The sequence below is a fragment of the Lepidochelys kempii genome, chromosome 13, assembly GCF_965140265.1.
Source record: "Lepidochelys kempii isolate rLepKem1 chromosome 13, rLepKem1.hap2, whole genome shotgun sequence".
Taxonomy (NCBI): domain Eukaryota; kingdom Metazoa; phylum Chordata; order Testudines; family Cheloniidae; genus Lepidochelys; species Lepidochelys kempii.
The window spans coordinates 18416797-18441176 of record NC_133268.1 but is presented as its reverse complement, the minus strand read 5'-3'; the positions used below and the strand labels follow the sequence as shown (position 1 = coordinate 18441176).

The following is a 24380-nucleotide window of genomic DNA, read 5'->3' as shown; positions in this document are numbered from 1 at the left end:
ATGCGAAATTCCCTCAATAGATCTGTTGTAGAGGAGGCACAAGCCCATGATAGTTACCAGATGCCTTTCTATAACAATGATCTCCAACCTTCCTATATGACTTTTTGATTTTCCTGGTCCTCCAAGATGATATCTAAAATCAGGTGGGACAAAACCATACTGATTCTGACAGCTTCCGAGGTAATTGTGGCCATCAGATCTCTTGCACATGTCAGTTTGGTCTCCCATCTATGTCCTGATTTGCCCAGACGTGGGGGTGTTTCCACAGAACCACGACCAGATGTTGCACCCACATCTGCAGTCATTGCAGCTGGCATCCTGGATGAGCATGGCTGACAAAGGCTCTTCTCGACAAGTGCAAGGAAACCACGTACTGAGCAGAAAGCCACTAGTAGGAAGAACTTCTTGAAATGGAAATGGTTCTTCATATTGGTAGGCTGACATAATCTGGACCCAGTTGAGACTCTCATACCACAGATCCTCAACTATAAGCGTTTAGTTCTTGCAAAATTCACCTTGCAGCAATATCAGCAGGTTATGCGCCAATACAATTGTACTTAGTCTTGCATTCAACATATTGATATTCCTCATCAAATGTTGGAGCAGACTCCACCAGGGCACTTGTATCATCTTCAGCATGCTTCAGAAATATGCTGATATCTAAGATATGTGAAACAGCAACAAGGAACAGCCCACTGACTTGTCATTATGCCCTTGACACCGTGGTTAAGTCTGATGCCAAATTCGGAACAACTTCAATTATTATTTGACTGATATTGCTGTCACTCCTCGAGTCCAGCATCCGGGTGGGGATACTGCTTACCAGTCACCTACTGTGGGATCCAAACTGACACAAAAAGAAGAATAGGAGCACTTGTGGCACCTTAGAGACTAACCAATTTATTTGAGCATAAGCTTTCGTGAGCTACAGCTCCGATGAAGTGAGCTGTAGCTCACGAAAGCTTATGCTCAAATAAATTGGTTAGTCTCTAAGGTGCCACAAGTACTCCTTTTCTTTTTGCGAATACAGACTAATACGGCTGTTACTCTGAAAAAAGAAGAATGAAGTTACTTCTCTGTGGTAACTGTGTGATGGGTTTTTTTTGTTTTGTTTTTTGAGATGATGTAGTCAATGTGGCTCCATGACCCACCCTTTATTCCTGCTTTTTGAAGTTCTTTGCAACATGGGCTTTGAATTATAAGGGAACTGAGGGAGGGTCACAGCCTTTTATGCCCTCATATCGGAGCATGGGGAGGCACAGGCTGCATGTGTGGCCTTGACAGAGATTGCTATTGAAAAATATCTGATCTCACACACGAGGCACATGGGCACCTTCAGTGGGATCCATACTAACTATAACATTTCAAAACCCCACAATTTCTGTAGGGTAAGTAACCATTCTTTTTTCCCATCACTCACTCCTGCTCTCACATCTTTCATAACACTTCCCTGTGTGCACACACCCCAGTGTCATACTCCTACCCCGCCTGTTTGAGTAGATACAGTGCAACGTGTGTGTGTGTGTATTCATATATATATAATTTTTTTAAAGAAACTTTTAAAATTAAGGTGTGGGGGGGTTTTGTTTTTATTTTTGTTTTGGGGTTTTTTTGGTTTTTTTTTTTTGTCCTCCTTTTTTGCCAATATTTATAACCAAAAGATTTATCCTTCAGCGTAGGCTGGCATATAAAATCTTCTTCAGAGAAACTCATACCTTCCATCACCATTTGTTCTTAATGGGACTGAGGCCACTGGCTGCATTTAACAGTAGTCAATATTTATATTATGGAGGCTCAAATTAGGAGGACGGCAGTCCCATTGTGCTGGGTGCTCTGCAAAGAAAGAAAAAGACCATCTCTGGCCTGAAGGGCAAAGGTGAAGACAAGTTACATTCAGAGAAGATAGAATTTTCTTATGAAGTCAGAAGGCAAAAAAGAGTAGATGAATAGAGTCAGTTGACATCTTTACTAAGGAAAGCCTGTGGCTTCAGTCCCTTTTGAGGGCAGTATGAGATAGCAGCCATTTTGAAAGAGGTAAATTCTCCTCTGAAGCTTTCTTAAGAACACTATTCTTCAGTTTCTTTTGAAGGAAAAACTTCCAGTTACAAAGAAGGGAAAAAATGACTACTATTCCTAAATCCTTTAAAAAACTACATTTTACCAGATCTACCCAAAATTTACATTACTGGACAATTGTTAGTGTAGATAGACAGTGTCTGCAATTAAATCATTTGTGGGGGCTGTGGGTGTGGAATGGTTTGGCAGACAGTGCTAAATTTCTTAAAGGACCCATTTGAAAACTTTAACTCTAACCAATTTACATGTAAGTTCTCAGACCATTTTTTTTCTGTACAAAGAGATCAAGGGCCTGGTTTACACTAGGAAATTAGATCACTATAACTGTCACTCAGGGGTGTGAAAAATCCACACCCCTGAACAATGCATTTAAACTGACCTAACCTCTGGTTTAGACAGCAGTAGGTTGACGGAACCTAGCTACCGCCTCTTGGGGAGGTGGATTGCCTATGCCAACAGAAGTCCTCCTGTTGGCATAGGTAGTGTCTTCACTGAAGTGCTATAGCAGTGCCACCGTAGCACCTCGAAGTGTAGACAGGCCTTAAGAGTTGAACCCACAAAGCAACTTAGGCTCTTAACTTCCATTGGAGTCAGGAGCCTAAGTTGCTTTGTGGATTCCACTCTTACATGCTGTAACTTGGGGAAGGATAAGCTATATTTCACACTCTCATACCTAAAAGGCTGAATCCCTGGAAGTGCAGAACTCAACTATGGATAAGGCCCTTTGTTTTTGATTTTTAATTATTTCCCAGGAATTTATTGGGTTTTATTTAAAAACTTGAAAAAAATTGGGGGAAAATTGGTAAAAACTGAAAATGAAGGAATGTGGCAGTTGAAGCCCAGTGCCCAGACTTCTCCCCCACCCAACAGTCAGTACGCCAACCCCACAGAACCACATGCAAATGTCAGAACTGCTGACGTCTTCAGTATTCCCTTTGGCTGTAAAGGAGCTGCCTTCTGGTGTTGCTGCAGGTGAAGGGGAGGTACCACCCTCTGGGAATTACAGTGCTGCAGCCTATGTAGTGATCTGGAACAGATGGTGTTTTGGTCATGGCCCATGCCTGGCTCACTAAGGGGCATGGGAGGGCTCTGCTAGCCTCTTTCCTTTTAATTTGGTATTGTTGGCACTTGCATCTACATGGCAATATATTCTTCTTACTTGTCTTTTGGTAGCAGACACTTGGCTGCCATTCCCACAGCAGGGAGACAAGTCAAACTATCATTTCACAAGAGAAAAAGACAGAACTCCTTTTTCCCATTGAGAACTGTTTTTAAAAGAGAGTTCCTTTACGTTCTAGGTCTTCTGGTATAGGAGGTTCACATGTATGTACCCCAAACAGTATAACTTAATTATTCACACAAGGGATTCATGTGCAGTTTTGACCCATTCGTTAAATTTGGATGTTTACTTTTTAAAAAATTTGTTATGCCACTGCAGCTTCCTCAGTGCTAGTTGAGTTTGTGTATATTTTACATAACTGTATATTTCTGTGCATCCTTATATCCATGTTACTAGAAATTATAGATTTCATAATACATGAGAAAAGCTTTTTCTGGTATGACTCATATTTCCTTATAAATCTTTCCAATGCCGGTCAATTTAAAAGAGAGCGTACAGTGGATTACACTTTGTGCATGTTACAACAGTGTGTGTGCTTCTCTCTCATTCAAATTCACAAGTGATTCGTGGGTATCCATCTCTGGCTTTATGTCCCAGGAATTTGAATACATACATTCAGATAGATCTATTTGCTATGGGAGGCCTAGGTACTTGGATGCTACAGTGATGGGCATGGTATAAAAATCTAGTTTTAAAAGTCTGCTGGACTTACTCATTTGACTAATATTAATAGGATTTAAAGAATCTATTTTACTTTTGGAGAAAATGAAAGTCATTTTAATTTCTGTACCTTCTGTTCTGTACTGAAAACAACATTTAAAATATTTTGTAAAGTGGTGTGAGAAGGATGACATTGAGCCTTAAGCTAAAATAGACTCATAGATTTTAATGCCAGAAGGCACTGTCATGATGATCTAGTCTGACCACCTGCACAGAAGTAAAGTCATGGCCCCATATAGCATAGACACACATGTTAAATGATTTATTTGAAAAGTGGATGTGAGTGTGTGAAATCATTAATGGTGGATGGTATCAACTATCAGCAAGTAGTATAAACTTTAACCAAGACTGGCTGAGTGGGACCCATCCCCACTTTCTTTGCCAAGTTCCAGTTACTTTAACTTTATATGTTTCTGCTTCATAAATATATTTAAATATTAATAACTGTTTGCATTAAAGTAACTGTGTTCCCTCAAAATTTATTTTAATTGATTTCATATTCTTCCTTATAGACTTCATCTGAGAAGGAGCGTTTAGGGGCTCTGGAATTACTATGCTTGTAGTTTAGTGTGGGTTTAAAACTTTGAATGTTAATGTGGCCAATTTTTCTATTTTTCCTCTCTCTCTCTCTCTTTTTTTTTTTTTTTTTTTAAATTTCAGGTCACAGCCAAGTATGTCATCATCTTTATTACTGTGCAGTACAACGTTACGTACACCACTGGTAAGAATAAAGCAAATCCACCGTCTATTTCTCTATAGCATAACAACCCAATTATAAAAAGTTCTCCATTTATAAATAATAATGGTCTTACTGCTAACTCATTTCACTTGTATTTCACAGAATCTTTCTTATTTCTTTTTTGTCTTGGGGATTTCTAATGTTCTCACCATTATAACACCTAAGCTCCTAGTTCTTCACTAGTGATAAGCAATTACCACTTTTGATTTTTTTTGCTATAGTTAATACTGCTATTGCACCACAGCTTCACTTGATTAGGCATGGTGTGCCTTCCACTTGCTTTTTATAACTTGGTGCTTTTCATACCAAGTAGAATATTTTGTAACTCTGAACGTGGTTTCCTAAATGTTTCCCATTTTTAATCACACATTGTCTTATGTTCTTAAATGGATTAATTTATTTTTGTCTTTAAAAGTTACAGACATTACTTCAGGGATGACTATCTAAAATAGCTAGATCCTGAATAATGGCATAATATATCAGAGGTCTGACTCACATACTTAGAATCATAGAATATCAGGGTTGGAAGGGACCTCAGGAGGTCATCTAGTCCAACCCCCTGCTCAAAGCAGGACCAATCCCCAATTAAATCATCCCAGCCAGGGCTTTCTCAAGCCTGACCTTAAAAACTTCTAAGGAAGGAGATTCCACCACCTCCCTAGGTAACGCATTCCAGTGTTTCACCACCCTCCTAGTGAAAAAGTTTTTCCTAATATCCAACCTAAACCTCCCCCACTGCAACTTGAGACCATTACTCCTTGTCCTGTCCTCTTCTACCACTGAGAATAGTCTAGAACCATCCTCTCTGGAACCACCTCTCAGGTAGTTGAAAGCAGCTATCAAATCCCCCCTCATTCTTCTCTTCTGCAGACTAAACAATCCCAGTTCCCTCAGCCTCTCCTCATAAGTCATGTGTTCCAGACCCCTAATCATTTTTGTTGCCTTTTGCTGGACTCTCTCCAATTTATCCACATCCTTCTTATAGTGTGGGGCCCAAAACTGGACACAGTACTCCAGATGAGGCCTCACCAATGTCGAATAGAGGGGGACGATCACGTCCCTCGATCTGCTCGCTATGCCCCTACTTATACATCCCAAAATGCCATTGGCCTTCTTGGCAACAAGGGCACACTGCTGACTCATATCCAGCTTCTCGTCCACTGTCACCCCTAGGTCCTTTTCCGCAGAACTGCTGCCTAGCCATTCGGTCCCTAGTCTGTAGCTGTGCCTTGGGTTCTTCCGTCCTAAGTGCAGGACCCTGCACTTATCCTTATTGAACCTCATCAGATTTCTTTTGGCCCAATCCTCCAATTTGTCTAGGTCCCTCTGTATCCTATCCCTGCCCTCCAGCATATCTACCACTCCTCCCAGTTTAGTGTCATCCGCAAATTTGCTGAGAGTGCAATCCACTCCATCCTCCAGATCATTTATGAAGATATTGAACAAAACCGGCCCCAGGACCGACCCCGGGGCACTCCACTTGACACCGGCTGCCAACTAGACATGGAGCCATTGATCACTACCCGTTGAGCCCGACAATCTAGCCAACTTTCTACCCACCTTATAGTGCATTCATCCAGCCCATACTTCTTTAACCTGCTGACAAGAATACTTCTCGCTTCACGTCCCATAAGATAAATTTATTTTAAAATTACACAATTGACTTGAAATCTATCCAATATATATTTAAAAAATAACTTCAGGAACTACACCTGCCCTTGAGTCTTGTTACCAATTTTTGTAGGTGTAATCACATTTTCCTCTCTCTGTATCTATGAGACACCTCACATCTTCCAACTCCTGCAACAAATGAGGCAGCAGTCCTGTAGACAACAGCCTCATACACTGTACAACTCTGATTCATTCCTACAGCACTGTCCTTTCTCTGCACTGACAGAGGCAGAGGTGCTGTGGGAAAAAATAGCATATGGTCATGTAATTAAAGACTGTATTATAATGTATACACAGCAGGAGGTTGAACTATGGTTTTATGGGCACCCTTAATTCTGGCACCCTTCAGTACTTAATTTTGCAATCTTAACATTCCTTCAGCATAGTGTATTTTGGGTGTAATAAATAAATAAAATAATCCAACAACCCCACAACACTGAAAAAGCAGAATTTGACCCTAGTTTGTCACCAGCAAGGCTCAGACATTTATGTCCACTCTACAGATATCCACCACTTGAACTAACAGAGTAATTGGTAGCAGTAAGAGACTGTTATCTCCATGTGGGCCAGCCACAAGCAGGGGACGATTCGCACAGTTTATCAATAGGGCAAAGTGAAGATGAATATAGAGCAGAGGAATATAGAGACTCAAGTCTTGGGTTTAATTCCATATTCTGAAGGGGAGTGGTTTTTTTTAGTGGTTATAGACCTCTGTAATCCTCTTTCCACCCTCATGCTCCCATTCCCACCCCAACATTCCTTTCTCACCCTTCTGCATTCCTGTTAGACTTCCTCCTTTTCCTCCATGCTGCCTGGAAGCCAGTAACAGAAGCAGTGAGAGCACAGGCAAGACAGTGTTCTTTGAGTAGTTTAAGACATGTATTCCACTCAGGCGCGTGTGTGCCTAGCACATCAAAGTTGGAGAATTTTGCCTACCAGTATCAGTAGGGGCAGCACTTATGCTCCTCCTTTCATAATCCCTCCCATGGCTATATAAGGGTGGTGCTGCCTGACCCCCTCTCAGTTCCTTCTCACTGCCCCCAGCTAAAGTTGCAGCGCTTAGTGTGATCTTTCTTCACACTTGTCTTCACAGCTCTTTGTAACTTTTTGTACATATTTATAGTTTAGTACCCTTACTTAGATGGTTTCTCCCTGTGGGATGCCCTGACTGGGGTTTAAACATTGCCCTTCTTGTGGGGCAGCTATCCTATCTCCTATCCTCGGAGGCAACTGCTGAGACAGTACATCGTTTCAAGGACTTGCAGGCCATGCTACGCTCATTGGAGATTTATAACCAAGCCGCAAAGAGACTGCATTTTGGGAACCAACAATGGCAATATTGTTCTCACTGATATTTTCATCAGTCTGCCTACCCCATGAGGCAGCAAGATTTCCTTAGAAAGGGGCACAAATCATGGAGGAGGAAACCTTCTTGGTCTAGTTTTAGTCAAATGGTCTGTCCTCTTCCTTCTTCAGCTAGACAGTCTATTTGAGTGGCGTTTCGAGAGCAGCACCATTGTTGTCAATGTCATATCCATGCTCCAAATATTTGGGGATAGGCTGTCTCACTTCTACAGTGCTTGGGAGACAATAAATGTGGACAGATGGGTCTTAAACGCTGTGGGATTGGGTTATACCATTAGTTCCTATCCATTCCACCCTCCAATCTTCCTGTCCCTCTAGAGGAACCCCTATCTTGAGTCACTGCTGTTACAGCAGGTACAAACCCTGTGTACTCTAGGAACTATAGAGGAGGTTCCTTATCTTTATGGAAAGGGGTTTTGTTCCCAATACTTCCTGATCCCCCAGATTCAAGGGAGGAATGAGACCTATCCTCAGTCTCCACGCTCTCCACAAACATAAGCAAGTACATGAGATTCTGCATGATTACCCTGGCTGCTATTCTTCCCATGGCTGAGGCAGCGTTGGTTTTCTGACCTCCCCTCTCTGTCAGCTTGACCTCCCAAACCTCTCACTCAACGTCATGGCCAGAATGTGTATCGAGCATTGAGTAGTCTGCACCTTAATGTGTGGAGGCTGCCTGGCTAGATCAAAGGAAGGAGCAATGCTTGGAGGTAGTTAGAGATTTTCTGCTTAATAGTAGAAAACCAACTACAAACTCTACCTATTTGTCTAAGTGGACAACAGTTTTTGATTTGGGCAACATCCAAAGACATTCAGCCCACATTAGTGCAGATTCAGGACACTTTTAGGATTATTTGCTGCATTTGAAATCTTCAGGTCTCTCACTGAGCTACTTGAAGGTTCGCTTGGTGGCGATTCCTCTTTCCATTCTCCTATTCAAGTGAAGTTGATATTCTTACACCCTGTGATGGTGAGAATTTTTTTTTAAGGGTGTTATCCATTTTTTCCCACCTGTGAAAAAAACAGTACCATTGTGGACTTTAATACAGTCCTGGCAGCGCTGATGAGTCCACTATTTAAGTCAGCAGCAACATGTTCACATGCTCTCCTCTCTCCGAAAATGGCCTTCCTTGTGGTTATAACACCTACAGGAAGAGTTAGTGAGTTGCAGTCCTTAATGGCAGATCCTCTGTACACTTCAAGATCCTCTGTATACTTCAAGGACAAGGCAGTGCTTTAAGACTACACCCAATTTTTTGTCTAAAGTGGAATCTGTGTTTCACTTTAATCAGGTTATTTACTTATATTTTTTTCCCAAACCACATTCAAGTGCAAAGGAGCAGCATCTACATAACTTAGATGTCAGGTGGTGTTTAGCGTTTTATTTAGAGAGAAATAAGCCATTTCGTTTATCACCTTGAATCTTTGTGTCCTATGCTGAGCAAATGAAGGCCATGCAGGTCTGTTTCCATGCAGACCATATCCAAGGGGATTACTCTCTGCATTACCACCGCTTATGTAGTGGCTCAGGTGACACCTCTACAATCATTGCAGGTTAATTGAACCAGAGCTTAGTGGACATCTGCTGTGCTGCTTAGTGATGTCTCAGCAGTGGATATCTGCAGAGCTGAATGGTCTTCTGTGGATACTTTTGCTAGGCATTTCACTATCACCATGGCATCAAGATTGGACGTAAATTTTTGGAATGCACTTCTGCGCACTGATTAAAGACTCTGAGCCCACCTCCTGCTGGAACAGCTTGTGAGTCACCTGAGTGGAATACAACTCTGCAAGCAGTCGAAGAAGAGACTGTTGCTTACCTGTATTGTAACTGTTGCTCTTCAAGATGTGGGTGCAGATATGTATGGCATGACCCATGCTCTGCCCCTCCACATCGGAGTCTCCAGCTGGGAGGAACTACGGAGTTCAAAGGAACTATGGAGGGTCCGGGCAGTGCTGCCCTTATGTAGCCATGAGAGGGGTTATGAGGGGAGAGGATGAGCACCATCCTACCCTGACTTGGGTGTGCGGACAGCTGAGTTGAATACATGTCTGCACCCACATCTCCGATGCATCGAAACACTAGAGCTTCTCAACAAAATGGTTATAAGATTTATTTAATTTGAACAAAATAGCATACTTCCCTAATCTCATCCTTAAAAATCACTGAACCACTTTATCTGAAACACTGGGGTGGGGGGGAATCAGCTTGAGGCAGGTACCTGCCATGGGAAACTTCAGCCTGAACAGTTAAAGTCTGGAAACACAGTAATAAGCAACTGAACACAGGCTCTTTAAATGGTAAGTGTCAGACAATCTTAACTACAGGTTTTGCTACATGCATTGCCTATAATAAGAATAACCTGTCTATGCCTGAAAGGCATAAGTGCCGACTCCGTGGGTGCTCTGGGGCTGGAACACCCACGGGGAAAAAATGGTACTGGCAGCCCCCCAGTCAGCTCCCCCCCCCCGGCCCTCCCCAGAGCCTCCTGCCCACCGGCGGGCCCCATGAATCAATTCCTCCTCCCTCCCTCCCGCCGCAATCCACTGTTTCGTGGCGTGCAGGCAGGAGGCTCTGGTGAGGAAGGGGAGAGGAGCAAGGACACGGCCCTCTCAGGGGAGGGGGCAGAAGGGGGTGGGAAGAGGCAGGGTGGTGGAGCAGGGACGGGAAGAGGCGGGCAGGAGTGGGGCCTTGGGGGAAGGGGTGGAGTGGGGGCGGAGCCGGGGGTCAAGCACTCCCTGGCACTTTCAAAAGTCGGCGCCTGTGCTGAAAGGACCTTACACTTGTTCTCTTCACCCTCCCTGTGCATTCAGTATTTCTTTACGTAATGTTTTCATATTGTGTTTACTAAATTTGCTGTTTTTACAGAAAACAAAATATTCCAAGTCTAGGAAAAACAAAACAACTATGCTCATTATCTTTTTGGGCAAAAGCCTTTATGCTTTTAATTGAATATTACCTCACCAACCTTGCTTCATTGATTAGCAGAAACCCCCAGCTAATTTTTTCATACATTACTGTTTGCAAGCAGTGATGGATATGGAATATGTAGGTCAGGGGTTCTCAAATTGTGGGTCAGGACCCCTCAGGGGATCACGAGGTTATTACATTGGGGGGTCATGAGCTGTCAGCCTCACCCCAAACCCCGCTTTGCCTCCAGCATTTATAATGGTGTTAAACTATATAAAAAATGTTTTTAATTTATAAGGGGGGTCGCACTCAGAGGCTTGGTATGTGAAAGGGTCAACAGTACAAACGTTTGAGAACCATTGAATTGTAGGCAGATGCTCTTTCCCTCCCCCAAAAGGCGGGGGGGGGAATAAATGTGCTCTGCTGTAAGCAATGGGATTCTGCTTTATTCTTTCACTAAACTTATGCCTGAGGGAATTCTGTGCCAAAAAATTAAAAATTCTGCACACAATACTTTAAAATTCTGCAAAATTTTGTATATTTTATTTCTCAAAATAACACAATATAAGCACATCAGTTTCAATTATTTTCTGTCATTTATTTCAAAATACATGTCAACAAGTATGTCTGTAACAATACAGACAACACAAAAGATTCAGGAAATGTTTTTTGACAAATAGGTTCCTTACTAGGCATATTAATACAGAACTCTGAGTAATAATTCATTTAAATTACAATACAGAACCGTAATTCCCGCACCCCTCAGAAGCAGTGCAAAGGCTTGGGGAAGTTAGGGTTAATGGAGAAGCTGAGGGAGAGGGAAGTGAATTGCTGGGAAAGAGCCTGCGTGTGAACTTCGAGGGTTGTTGGGTATGGGTGGGGAAAGTATGGAACAGGTTTTTAAATTTCAGTGGATATGTAAGATGCCCTTTTTAGAGAGAGGGTAAATTACTTACTTATAATTGATCCATGAAGCTGAGCTACATAGATCCATACATTGATGGTAATATCCTTTCTCCATACAGCTACACTTCTTGAGATGGAATTTTGCTGGGTCTCTATATTTTCTATGGCGTAGGCCAGAAAGAACTAATAGAGGCTGACACACAATGGTACTACCCACAGCATTTCCCTTCCAGTCTTACAATTATAGTTTTGTTTGCATTTGGGGTGGGGAATACTCCAAACTATTTGAGGGGGGATCAGAATTAATTTGCCAAAGATGCAAGAATTTGGATACATAGGATACTATGTGCCAGAGAACAAGTAGATAAGGTATTTATCCTTTCTCTGTTGCATAGAACATTTCATAAGTAAATGCGTTCTATTCAAATAGATATTTTTGGAGTAATTAAAACTTTGTTTCAGATGACAGGAGTGAACCCATTCATTTCTATGAATATGGTCCAAAAGACATTGCCACCATCTTCTTCTACATGCTTATAGCCATTATTCTGCATGCTGTGATCCAAGAATACATATTAGATGTAAGTTAACCATGGGAATATAATTTACTTATGTAAATTATTTATTTAGGCTGTTTTTTACACGTTTGTTCTGCTAGTCTTACATAAGATAACACCAGCACTTGTATAAGTCATGTTGCAAAATAAAATAAAACCATGTAGGTGTATTTACGCATTACATGCTGGTGGTTCCTTTGTCATTCGATATAAATATTATTAGATTCTGGAAATGTGTCTATATAACAATATATTTAATGAAATAATATTTAATCACAGTTTCTCTGACTCTTCTAGTATTCTCCATTAGTAAGTGGATGGAAAAAACAGGAGTTTGTCTACTACATTGAACCTTCGTGTCCCTAAAATTTTAAATTGGAAGTCAGTATAGAAACTGTTTAAATTAAAAATAAATAAATAAATAAAAAATGCTGTCCCCCTTCCTCCATTTTGCTTTATTGGAAATGTTTTGATTTAATATGAATTAATATCTAAATGTACTTTCCACTCTTCCTTTTATCTAAAGCTGGGGGCGGGCGGGGGGAGAAAAAAAGCAGAACATAAGAATTTCTTTAACTAGTGAATTTTTTCACTTTTGTTTTCCACGCAATTTTTTTTAACCTCAGTCTTTAATGGTGACCATTGACATTCCTCTGCAATCGCTGTAAATCTACAGAGTTAGGTTTTGACTGTAAACTTCTGGGTTTTCATTTTTTGCCTCTTTGCCAAATAACTTCTCAGATTTGTGACTTGCTTAAGGTTCCGGTATTTTCATTGTTGTATATGTATGCTAGAGCTCCATTACCTGGAAATATGAAATATAAAGGGCCTGGTCAATCTGGCCTTACAATGACACCTACAGCATCAGACCCTAACTAAGTAATAAGGCTCTCATCCTGAAAAAAAAAATACATGACTAAATTTAAGTACATAAGCACTTCTCATATAGGCATCAGTATGACTTCTCACACACAAAGTTAAGCACCCATGTAATATTTTTCAGGATCAGAGCCTAACATGAGGAATGGAAGATCTTGGAGGTAATGGCTACTTAATTGAGGGCTAAGTGCCAAGTAGCTTGCTTTTTTTTCCTCTACCAATAACAATAAAGTAAAATATTAATCTGTATTTTATACCCCCAAATGTGTTCCTTGTTTTCAGAAAATTAATAGACGTCTCCATTTGTCAAAAACGAAGCACAGCAAATTCAATGAATCGGGGCAGCTAGCATTTTTCTATTTGTTTTCATTTGCCTGGGGAGCAAGTATTTTGACTGCAGTAAGTAAGTCAAATTGCTATCTGTATTTGTTTTAAAAATACACATCTAAAATATTATGAAAGTTCTTAAATGACAACTTTTTTTCCAGGAAGAATTCATGACAAACCCTACTTTGTTATGGAAAGACTATCCCCATTCTCGCATGTTGTAAGTGTTTTTTATTCTCTTTTTTTCTAACTGTTTGACAGTTGGCTACCAGAAATTTGTTTTGGTAATATAAACAATGTAGACCATTTTCATTTGTATTAGTGACCAATAGCTGAAAATCCTTTGTTCTGTATTCCAAGTGTGAGTGTGCGTGAGGGAGGGGGGGTGTTAGGCTCCCATCCTGGAAATACTTGTACCAGTGTTTAACTTTACCATGTGAGTAGCCACACAGATTTCGATGAGTGTAAAGTTAAGCATATGCAGAAGTGTTTAGAGGATTATTGCCTGACTCAGTATTACTAAACCTGTCTGTCTTCCACTGAAGGAACTGGGTGGGTAGGTGCGTGTTCCTCCACTCTGCAAACAAAAACAAAAAAAATGATCCAAAAGGTGATCTAGAACTTGCAAATAGGAAGGAAATTTGTAAACACTTATTCAAGAAATTACTTCTTGACTTGATAGTATCTGATAAAGCAGTTTCTGTTTGCAATTCCTTTGATATATAGGATAGCGTATTATAGGTCAGCATTTCTTATTCTGAGGGAATGAGGTAAAATATTGTATCCTTTAAAAACCTAAACACTTAACATCCTAAACTTCTTCCCTTCTAAATTATTGTTTAGTTTTCAGGTAAAATTCTTCTATGTCTGCCAGATTGCCTATTGGCTTCATGCACTCCCAGAATTGTACTTTCAAAAGATTCGAAAGGTATGAATTGAAAGCTTTGCTACTTTACTTTAAAAATACATTTTGAATTGCTTGATTTGTTTGGTAATGTAATCTTGGTGGGAAACTTAAATGGGGTGCACACTTCAAATAGAATTCCTTTGCCTTACAGAGAGAAGTACAGCAGTGAGGAAGATAAGGAAGGTTGACACATTTCAGTATGGTGGGTTTTAAAGCAGGTTAGCTAAAATTTAACTTTAAGTTTTCTCTTAATTTTAGGAAGATATACCAAGACAGCTATACTATATCTGCCTTTACATTGCTCACATATGTGGTGCCTATGTATTGAAGTAAGTATCTGTAAATTGTTACTAACTGAAAAGCTTTACTTCATTATTCCAATATCAATTTTTTTTTTACTATTTTTCATGTGGCGCTGCATATTCCCACTTATGGGTACTGTGCCGCCTTGTGGTGCTTTACGGTAAAACCTTCTAATAGCAGTGTCCGTTAGATCGCTCTCATGATCTTTCCCGCTCCCCTCACATCAGGACATACTAAGCAAAGGCTATATAGGGGTCGGAGCAACCTCACCACCTCAGATCCTTCCACATGCCTGGACAGATGTGAACCACTCTGGTCTTTTTGGAACCAGAGCCTCTTTTCTTGATGTAGTTAATGTTGTTGGTATGTAGTTTAGTTAGCAGTTCTTTCCAGTTCTGCATTATGGCAGAATTGAAGAAACAGAAGAACCTGGGTTTCAAAAGGTACATTTCCTGCCTGGCTATCTTCCCAGCATCTCACGACTATGTTCAGGGCCTCAAGTACTTGGGAGAAACTCATTCCTTTTCTAGGTGTTTGATCTGCTGGACCTTTAGTCCCAGAGACTTGCTTACAGCTCCTCCTTTTCAAGAAAGCTCTCGTGGCCAGACCCTCTGGATCTGAACAGTCCTCAGAACCAAGTTCTAAGAGGCCAGTCTTGGTTTCCAGTAGTTTGAAAGGACTGAAGGGTTCCAAGAATCCACACCCTATGTTGGGGCTGGATGCCCCCGAAGTCAAGCTCCCAAGGCTACATGTGTTTGAACCAAGGGCCATGCACTTGGCTCCAGCTGTCTTGACTCTGGTGGAGTAGTCGAGAGAGATTTTGGCCACCATCATTGGTGCCATACTTCATGATTTGCAACTGACTGATCCTGTCGAATTCCTGTGCTACAGGGCTAGGATCAGATTCAGTGTTCACTTTTGGCTCCAGGAAGATGGATTTCATTGGTGTGTCCAAACTGAGGCGTCTGGCAGTCCGGTTTTGGCCCACAGTCTGCCAATTGACTACCCCTGGTATGCCATGCAGTTCAAATAGCTGCCCCCCCATCTCTCCTACCTCTCACTCTTTAGGGACCCCCCTCTCATGAGGCGATTCTTCTTGAAGTGGAAAAGTTGCTTCTTTTAGGAGCAGTCGAGGAGGCTCCTGACTTAAGGGGTCAGAGCTTTTATTCCTTTTAGTTTCTGGTTCAAAAGAAGGATGTGGGGGTTTAATTGGATACTAGATGAAGGGACTTGAACAAATATGCTCAAAGGCTTCATTTCCAGGTGTTGACTTTGGCCTCCATAAATCCCTTCACTGTTGCTCATGGATTGGTTCACAACTCTCTCTATCTAAAGGATGTGTATTTTTATATTTCTGTTAATCACAATTATCCCAAGTACTTTGATTTATAGTGGCTGGGCATCATTTCCAGTACAAGATGCTTCCATTTTGCCTCTCCATGATGCCCAAGGTATTTACAAAATGCCTCTCTGTGATAGGGGATCATCTGAGCAATCAGGGTATTTTCATTATCCCTATGTGGATAATTGGCTACTGAGGGGCATTGTGCATGAAGACCTGTTAAATCATATTGTCTTCACAATCAATCTCTTTTCAGACCTCAGGCTTCTTTTCTACTGCCCAAAGTCAATTCTCTGCCCCTTTAAAATGATTGTCTTTATAGGGTCCATAGTGCACTCTGTGGAAGGAAGAGCTTTTCTCCCAGAGGACAGATTTCTCAAAATGAGCAAGCATATGTAAAATATTTGACAGTGTTCCTCTCAGAGAACGAAATTCTTCTTGGGTCTTGTGGTCTTTATGGCAGCTGCTACATTTTGTGACTCCATTTGCTTGTCTGATAATGAGACTGCATCACTGGATATCTCATGTCTACAGACCAAGCCAGAACAGCCTTCAGATGTTGATCACCATGACTCAGAATGTTATAGTCTCTCTATAACGGTGGTCTGTAAGGGTGAATATGCTCAGAGGTGTACAGTTCTGTGCTCCAGTTATCCCTGACAGTAACTTCAGCTACATCAAACAAAGGTTAGGTGGAGCATCTCCATTTGACAGTTCAAGGGCACTGGTCTGTGCAGGAGAGACCCCTGTGTAACGCGCACACCTTCTGGGTGTGGTATTCTGTTCCATCGTGTGTGTGTGTGTGTGTGTGTGTTAAAATGAATCTGCTCTACAGCCTTAGCTAAGAGCCAGCTGGCTTGTAGCTCATGTGGTAGAGGCTCATGTATTAAGCTTCAGAGGTCCCCGGTTCAATCGCGCCCGCTGATGACCGGGTCTCTCAGTGTTACACCTGCACATGAGCGTATTAGTGGGCTATTCATCTGGCTCTCAGATTGTTTCTTCCTCACCTTTCAGGGGAGGGTTGTGCAGCCAGGTCAGGGACAATATATCAGTGATGTATTACCTCAGCAAGCAAGAGGTGCTCACTCCACTCTCCTGTGTGCAGAGGTTATAGGTCTATGGGATTGGTGTATTAGTCACAAAGTTTATCCCATTGCTCTACCTCTGGCAGAGGAAAACAATGAATTCACAGATTATCTAAGCAGAGACAGATCTTGGGTGCACAAGTGGTTGCTAAAGGATCAGTTAGTCCAGACTGTGTTCTCCAGTTGGGGTCAACCAGATGTAGACCTGTTTGCAACAAAGTTCAACAAAAGATTTCTCTTCTGTTCAAGAGCAGGCAGGAACAGTCAGCCCCTGTCAGATGCCTTCCTTCTGCACTGGGAAAAGAGGTTGCTGTATGCTTTCCTCTTGTTTTCCATTGATCCAGAAGGTAGTGAGAGAGCTGTCAGGGCATGGCAAAGATGATACTCATTGTCCCAGTTTGGCCATGTCAGCAGTGGTTTACCAATCTCCTTTAACTCCCTGGAAGTCTTCCTGTGTTTTCCTCTGTCCCAGCAGGAGGACAGGATCTTTCATTCAGACCCACAATCACTTCACCAAATAGTGTGGGCATTCAGACTTTGACTTTACTCTTGAGCAGTCATGTTTTTCATCTGTACAGGATATACTAATTAACTCTTGAATACAGTCTACAGGTCCATTTTAAGCAGCATCAGCTTCTAGATTTCAGACTTGCATGAAGGGAAGATCTGATTCCCCTGCATTGGCTTCCATTCCTTGTGTTCTGGAGTATTTAACCCCTGATTCTTTAAGTACATTATCTAGCTTATCATTAAAAGTTCATTTGGCAGCCATCTCAGCGTATCATACTCTGTCTAGTAGATTGCTGTTTTGTTTGTTCAGTTAAAAGATTTATGAAGGTCTTATCAAATGTGTATCCCCCAGTTAGAAATCCTGTCTCTTCTTGGAACCTGAATTTGGTGTTTGTCATGCTGGTAAAATTGACTTTTGAACCCCTGGTTGAGTGTTCTACTATTTATCTATCAAAATGTCTTCTCTTATTGCTATCACATCAGCAAGGGGAGTGAGTTGAATGTCCTTATGGCTGATCCACCTTTCACGTCTTTTCATAAGGATAAGTAGTTCTCAGACCTGATCCCAGATTCTTGATTAACATGGTGTCTCATTTCCACATCAAGCAGACCATTAATTTGCCAGGTTTCCCCCCTGCAGCTGCACTCTACTCAGTGAGAATCTGTCCTACATACTTTGGATGTCAGAAGGACCCTGGCTTATTACCTAGAAAGAACTAAATTTTTTGTATATCATCTAGATTGGTTATGTCTTATGCCAAGAATGATAAGGGGTATATGATTTCTTCCCAAACTATTTCTCAGAGGGTTAAACAATGTATTACTGAATGCTACCTACTGGCAAAAATTCTTGTGTCTGCTGCAATTAGACCATTAGACAAGTGTGGCTACCTCCTTTGCTTGTCTTAGGTAGGTGTCTGTTGCTGAAAGTTGCAAGCTACAATCTGGACTTTGATGGAAACTTTCACTAAATGCTATGCTCTGGACTCGGCTTCTAGGGCAAACACTGGATTTGGCAAGGCAGTGCTTGTCTCCATTCAACTAGGACTCTGGGTCCACCTCTAGGTTAGTCTCAGCACTGTTTATCAGTCTGTTCCATAAATGGGAATATGCAGAGCTGCTCAAATGAAAAAATGAAGGTTATTTACTTGTAATCAAGGTTCTTCAAAAGAGCTCTGCCTATTCACATTTCCTATCGCCTTCCCCTCTCTGTCAGAATATTTGTTTATTCTGTATCTCTGGCTTTGTGGTGGAAGGAATTGAGTTGATGAGGGTGCTCTATCTCCTATGTTCATCTTGGGTATGTTGTGATGCTGAGGAGGGGGGTAGGAGTAGGAGTGGGAGCATTGAAGCTGGCACTTCTAAAAGAAGGCTTTACGATAAGGCAGCACAGTACCCACAAGTGTGAATATACAGGGCCATCTTGAAGAATCTCTGTTACAAATAAGTAACCTTCATTTTCCATTACAGCCTTCAACGTCTGGGGCTAATTTTGCTGGTATCTCACTATCTAGTGGAGCTCATTTTTCATGCCTCACGTCTTTTCTACTTCAGTGATGAAAACAAGCAGAAAGGGTAATTTTTGCATGTACTATCTTATTTTTATTTTACTACCTCTGTGTTTAATTTTCAGAGCTTTATTGCGATTTCTATTGGCATAAACATGTTTGTGTGCATGTAACACAAAAAGCAAATGTTAGGACATCACACATCCTAAGCTATATCTGTGATCCCAGTATTACTATTTGGTTGGAGTTCCATGAGAGTTCCAGTGTCGTCATGTAGAATCAAGGAAACAGATCTGTCACTTCATGATCATAATAATTTTTCAAGTAATATTTGTTAAAATCGTGTCTAGGGTACATATTAGCCATCTCTGTTGTAAATGCCTACCTGCTCCAATATATTTTTCATTGCAAGTATATTTATGGAGATCTTTGTTTTAAAAACAAGTGCACCTTAGAATAAAAGTAACATGGACACCAAAATCACTACACTTCTCTCAGAATCTATTTGTGTTTTTGAACTTTGTTCATTATTGTAAACCAATATTGTAAACAAAAGAACTGACAGAATTATACCAGTATTTTATAGTAATAAATGCACAGACAGTCTAAACAATGTGTATTACTTTTATGATAGGAAGAAAATCAGTCTTTGCATTATCAGTTTTATATTCTGCTCTTTCTTTGCAAGGGGTGGACAGGAAGTGAAAGTAAAATACTTATAATTTATGGAAGGCAACAGTTTCAAACAGCATATAAAGTAAAATTGTTCTGTATCTTGAGTGAATTGCTCACTTATTTTGAGATGTAGAGTTATAAGGACACTTGCATGAAAGCTGGGAAAGCTGGGAAGGGGAAAGACAAGAGGACTGGTTTGTAGAATGAGGGTGGAGGAAATGAACTTTGTGTGAGAGCAAAGGGGAGGAAGATGAAACTTACAAGAAAGAAGTAAGTAACTAATAAGAGGGATGCTCTGCATCAATCTGAACACTTTTTACTCAAATCCTAACCTTCATGTCTGTTTGCAATTCTGCTCCACTTTTCCACTCATATCTCTTGTAGTGTCTCCCTCCACGCTCCTAGCTGTGCAAGACTTGACTGCCTACTCATGTGAGACTTCTACAAATGTCATCTTGCTTTCTTCCACACAGCCTCTTATGCATACACAGTCCTCTTTGAACTAATCTGTAAGGCTACTACTCTCTTCTCCATATCTCTACCCAAGACCTGTTTCTGTCTCAACTCCTAACACCAGCATTTAAATAATTAGGCTGAAGGTCATTTGGAGAAAGTCAATATGTATTAATGCAAATAAAGTAAAAACAAACAAACAACTCTTTCTCCCATTTTTTTTAAGTTGTTCATCTTAGGCTGTAAGTTCTCCAGACCAGGGACCCTATCTACTTTTATTTGTGTAGCACCCAATGTAACAGGACTGCAGTACTGATCAGGACATCTGGCCACTACTGTAATACAAATACTATGTTGTATTCCCCGTTCTGCCTGATCAAACAATGTGTTCTTCAGGATAGGGACAGGCTTCCTTGGATTAGGAAACACTACCATTCTTTGTGTGCTACCCTAATCTTAGGTTTCCATTCCTTATTTTTATTTATTGCCTTAAAAGATGAGTTAGAGAAGCATTTTGAGTGTTTTAGGAGAACTAAAATGTTGCTGTTTATAATAAAAATAATCTTGAACAATAAACCATCAAGAGCCATTTCTCCATGCGGGCTTCCAGGCTATTAGTAACTTCGTATTTAAGGTTATAAATTCCCACTCTCATAGCTTTCCAAAAACCCTGGCTTATTTTCCTAGGAGGAAAAAAACCCAACAACTTCTGCTTGAGCTGTCACAGGCTGAGTATAGGAGTGTTGGGTATTTTTCTTTTTAAGTTTGAGATTTATTGAACAAGCTGTGTTTGAATTGAGATTCTGAATGCACTTTTCATTTTGAAAATAGTTCCAGTTTTTTATCCAATAATAATTTAAGTGGCATGATGTAAAAACTTCTGTACTGCTGAAATCTTTTAGAACTGCTTTCTATAGTTTGTTCTCATGGTATTCTCCTAGATTAAGCGTCACCATATCAGTAGGCCACGTCCTGTTCAACTGGTTAGAACCAAAGCTTTTGCTCTCCAAATTGGTAACAGATGAATTTCTCCCTTACTGACTTCTGTGAGAGGTCTGATCAATCCTCACTGAGACAGCAGCGTTCAGAATGTAAATCAAATCAGTCAGTAATCTCTATTTACCTCCCCAAATTGCTGCATGTTGGAGGACCTCAAATTCTTGATCCTGGCTACTGGCAGGGATGTGGGACAAGCAATGGTAGTGTCTTTTTTTTCCCTTTGGGCGTGCCTCTGGTTCCAGCTCTTGGCTTCAGCAGTGTCTCTAGTGATGGCTATCTTGAAGATCTCCAGAATATAGGATGAGGGTTGATGAGGAAGACTTTAAAGTTTAGTTAGTTATCTAACTTTTTTATTTTGTGTTTTTAACTGAAATATGCTAATGTTTTAAAATAATGGAGATCTTATCTTACAGCCAACTAACATTTAAAAAGAAAAATAGTTGGGGAATTCATAATAGATGCCTGTAACTTTTCATTGTCTTTTTCAATGTTTATCCACCAAATTTTGTGTTCTCTGCAAGCTTGGATATTAAAATGATGTCACTTTGCTCTAAGTTACCTACAAAGTAGAAAGGTAGTGCATTCTACGTGCATTTCATGTGGCAATACGTGTAATTGCCATTATAGACCCCACATTTGGAAATTTCTAAGCACGCATTTGAAAATAAAATTTAACTTCTATATTGGGGGGGGGGGGGAAGTTTTATTGGAGGCATAATTGAGTGTATATGGATGGGTGGCAGAATTCACTGTTGTGGGTGGAGAACTAGATGTAGAATTCCTGTAATTGTTGTTCATCTCAATATACCTTTCCTTTTCATCTTAAATTTCAGTGCTCAAGGAAGCTTAATAGAAGGCAGCTTTGTACAGTTAACCAAGGGGGAAGACGCATTAATTTTATTATTTCCTTTTCAGATTTACCTTTTGGGCTTTACTGTTTGTAATGGCTCGTCTTTTGACCCTAACCTTATCTGTTCTCACATTTGGATTTGGTCTGGCAAGAGTAGAGAATCCAGGTTTTTCCATAGCAGACGGAAACTTCAATGTACTCACTGTGAGGTATAATAAAGCTAGTAGACATTCATGTTTGAGTAAAGTGACACTTTCAGAATGCTTTCAATATACCTCTCCAAGATGGTAGAGCTTTTTGATGGAGAATTTTCCTGGGTGGCTTTTTTCCCAGGCTTTTGGGGTGGAAGAATTTTATCTTTTCCACAAAGCAGGGACTGCTATTACAAAATACGTGCTAAACATAAGAAATCTCTTTGCTTTTCTTTATCAGTGTTTTTATAATTGAATTGATATGACTACCGTGCAAAAGATCCTGCATAACATCGTGTGAGCTTTTTGCTTTAAACTTTCCCTGGGGTCATTATGAACATACTGTAATTTTGAGATATCAATTGCTTCACTTTTGATCAACGACTCTTTAGAAAAACCCAAGCAATCTTCTAATATGCTCGTTCTTGCTTGCTCATTTTTGAAGTTACATTAATTTTCACTGGGAGCTCCACTGTTTAACCTGTATCCCAACAATCTGTTCATTCAGTAGGTGGAAAGGAAATTGAATTTGTATGCTTTGTCATCATCAAATCTCATTCTTAGATCACTTAGATCTAAGGTAGAGGAGGCTGCAATTGTACAATTTGGTACCAGCCACTGAAGGCTGTCTGTTATATTTCCTTGATAAGCCTGGGTACTTTCCCCTGGTGTATTTACCTGGAGCTCCCATTTATTTAATGCAGACTATATGCCCTGTCTTCGATGTGCTCCTTGGCCAGATCTGGTTTCCATCAGTGTGAGAGGTTTAAATTCTTCTTCAAGTGCTTGCTCATGTCCATTCCATAAGTGCTGGAAGTTTTTCCTTCAGCAGTATCCATAGGGGACCGGCTCTGGCGCTCCCTGGAGTGGTGCGCACATGCCAGGGTATATAGGGCACCGCCAGTTTCCCCCCCTTCAGTTCCTTCTTGATGCCAGTGATGGTGCTGGAATTGTTGCTGCTTCAGCTAGTGCTGTTGCTGCTTGTTCGTACAAACTAGTTATCTCTTGTATTGTAGTGTATATGGTTTTCTATTTAGTGTTTATAAATCCATTAGCTATAGTTAGAGACTTTGTAGGTCCCAAATGGGACTTTTTCTCGGGACGGGGCATGCCCTGGTCCCTAGGCTTTAAGCCTGTGATCACTGCAAGAGGCCCATACCCATTAGTGATCACACAGCAGTTGTCTGCGTTGCGTGGGTGAAGGGCACATTAGTGAGAAGTGCAAAATTTGCAAGTCCTTCAAGCCAAGGACTAAGAAGGAGTGCGATATTCGTTTAAGAGCACTCCTTATGGAGTCGGCCCTCACCCCAGCACTGGAGTAACACTCCAACTAGGCACCAAGTACAGTGACCTCAGTACACAGCACCCCACCGGGACCATCCACTGACCGGCACTGGTCCCCATCCATGGCTCCTACCAAGAAGCCCAAGAAGGTGGTGCGAGGTTGGTCTCCAACCTCCCGCAAGGGAAAGGATAAGACTGGGTGCGATCAAGGTCCAAGGCCGGGCAACTCTTCACTGACGTCAGGATCTCAGGCCCAAGCTCTGGTGGAGCGATGTAGCCCAACCTGCACTCCGCCAGCTACCCCAGATAGCAGCAGAGGCCTCCATCAGCTCCGGGTGCTGTCCACGCCAGAGGCACTGCAGGCAGCACAGGAGATCATGTCCCTCCATGTGCTGCCCACACCGGCTCCTACAGTTCTCCGGTCATGGGGTAAACCTGCATTCAGACTGCTTCGGTCCCCACGTCAGCAGCACCATTCCCCATTGTGGGGGATGTCCTGCAAATGCTTGCCCTCCAGTAGCCACCATGCATCTGACTGCAAAAGGCAGATGCAGTGCAGCCCCATTTGGTCCATGAACCTTGGGTAGAGAGGCTCAAGGTGCAGGTCGCCAGCCACATACCTTTAGAGGCATGCGCCCCCCGGCAGGAGTACCGGTCCCGGCACCTGGTATCTCCAAGACCGCGGTACCGCTCCAGGGACCTGTCAATGGATCAATGTAACCGATCCTCGGACCGTTGCCAATCCCCCTAGGAGGGTATCACTGCGTGCAGGTGCTTCCCGGCACTGGGCCCTTTCCAACTCCCGGTCCTGCTCCTCATCCTGGTACCGCTTGTCAAGCGTGAGACAAGCTGTCACGGATCCATCAAGCACCACTTGGTCCCTAAGACCCCGCTCCAGATGAGACTCCAGGTGGAGTGACCGGCATCAGTCGGGACAGAGCCACTGTTCCGCTCTGTCCTGGTCACCTGGGAGCGACTGCTCAGGATCCAGCCCTGGTTCGG

The 24380-nt window shown here is 41.6% G+C and overlaps 1 protein-coding gene across 6 annotated transcripts in view; it reads left to right on the top strand.

Moving 5' to 3' along the window:
• LOC140897144 (translocating chain-associated membrane protein 1-like) overlaps nucleotides 1-24380 on the top strand; it is a 52519-nt gene that overhangs the window by 14550 nt on the left and 13589 nt on the right. Inside the window, exons 2-9 of one of the 6 annotated variants that reach the window (XM_073309510.1) lie at nucleotides 4577-4637; nucleotides 11971-12089; nucleotides 13227-13343; nucleotides 13433-13491; nucleotides 14115-14199; nucleotides 14437-14507; nucleotides 18889-18993; nucleotides 21969-22112. In XM_073309510.1, the coding sequence (XP_073165611.1) occupies nucleotides 4577-4637; nucleotides 11971-12089; nucleotides 13227-13343; nucleotides 13433-13491; nucleotides 14115-14199; nucleotides 14437-14507; nucleotides 18889-18993; nucleotides 21969-22112 (761 nt within the window). Of the gene's footprint in view, nucleotides 1-4576; nucleotides 4638-11970; nucleotides 12090-13226; nucleotides 13344-13432; nucleotides 13492-14114; nucleotides 14200-14436; nucleotides 14508-18888; nucleotides 18994-21968; nucleotides 22113-24380 lie in introns of those variants that run through there. The other 5 variants (XM_073309516.1, XM_073309512.1, XM_073309514.1 and 2 more) reach the window with 5 other exon arrangements.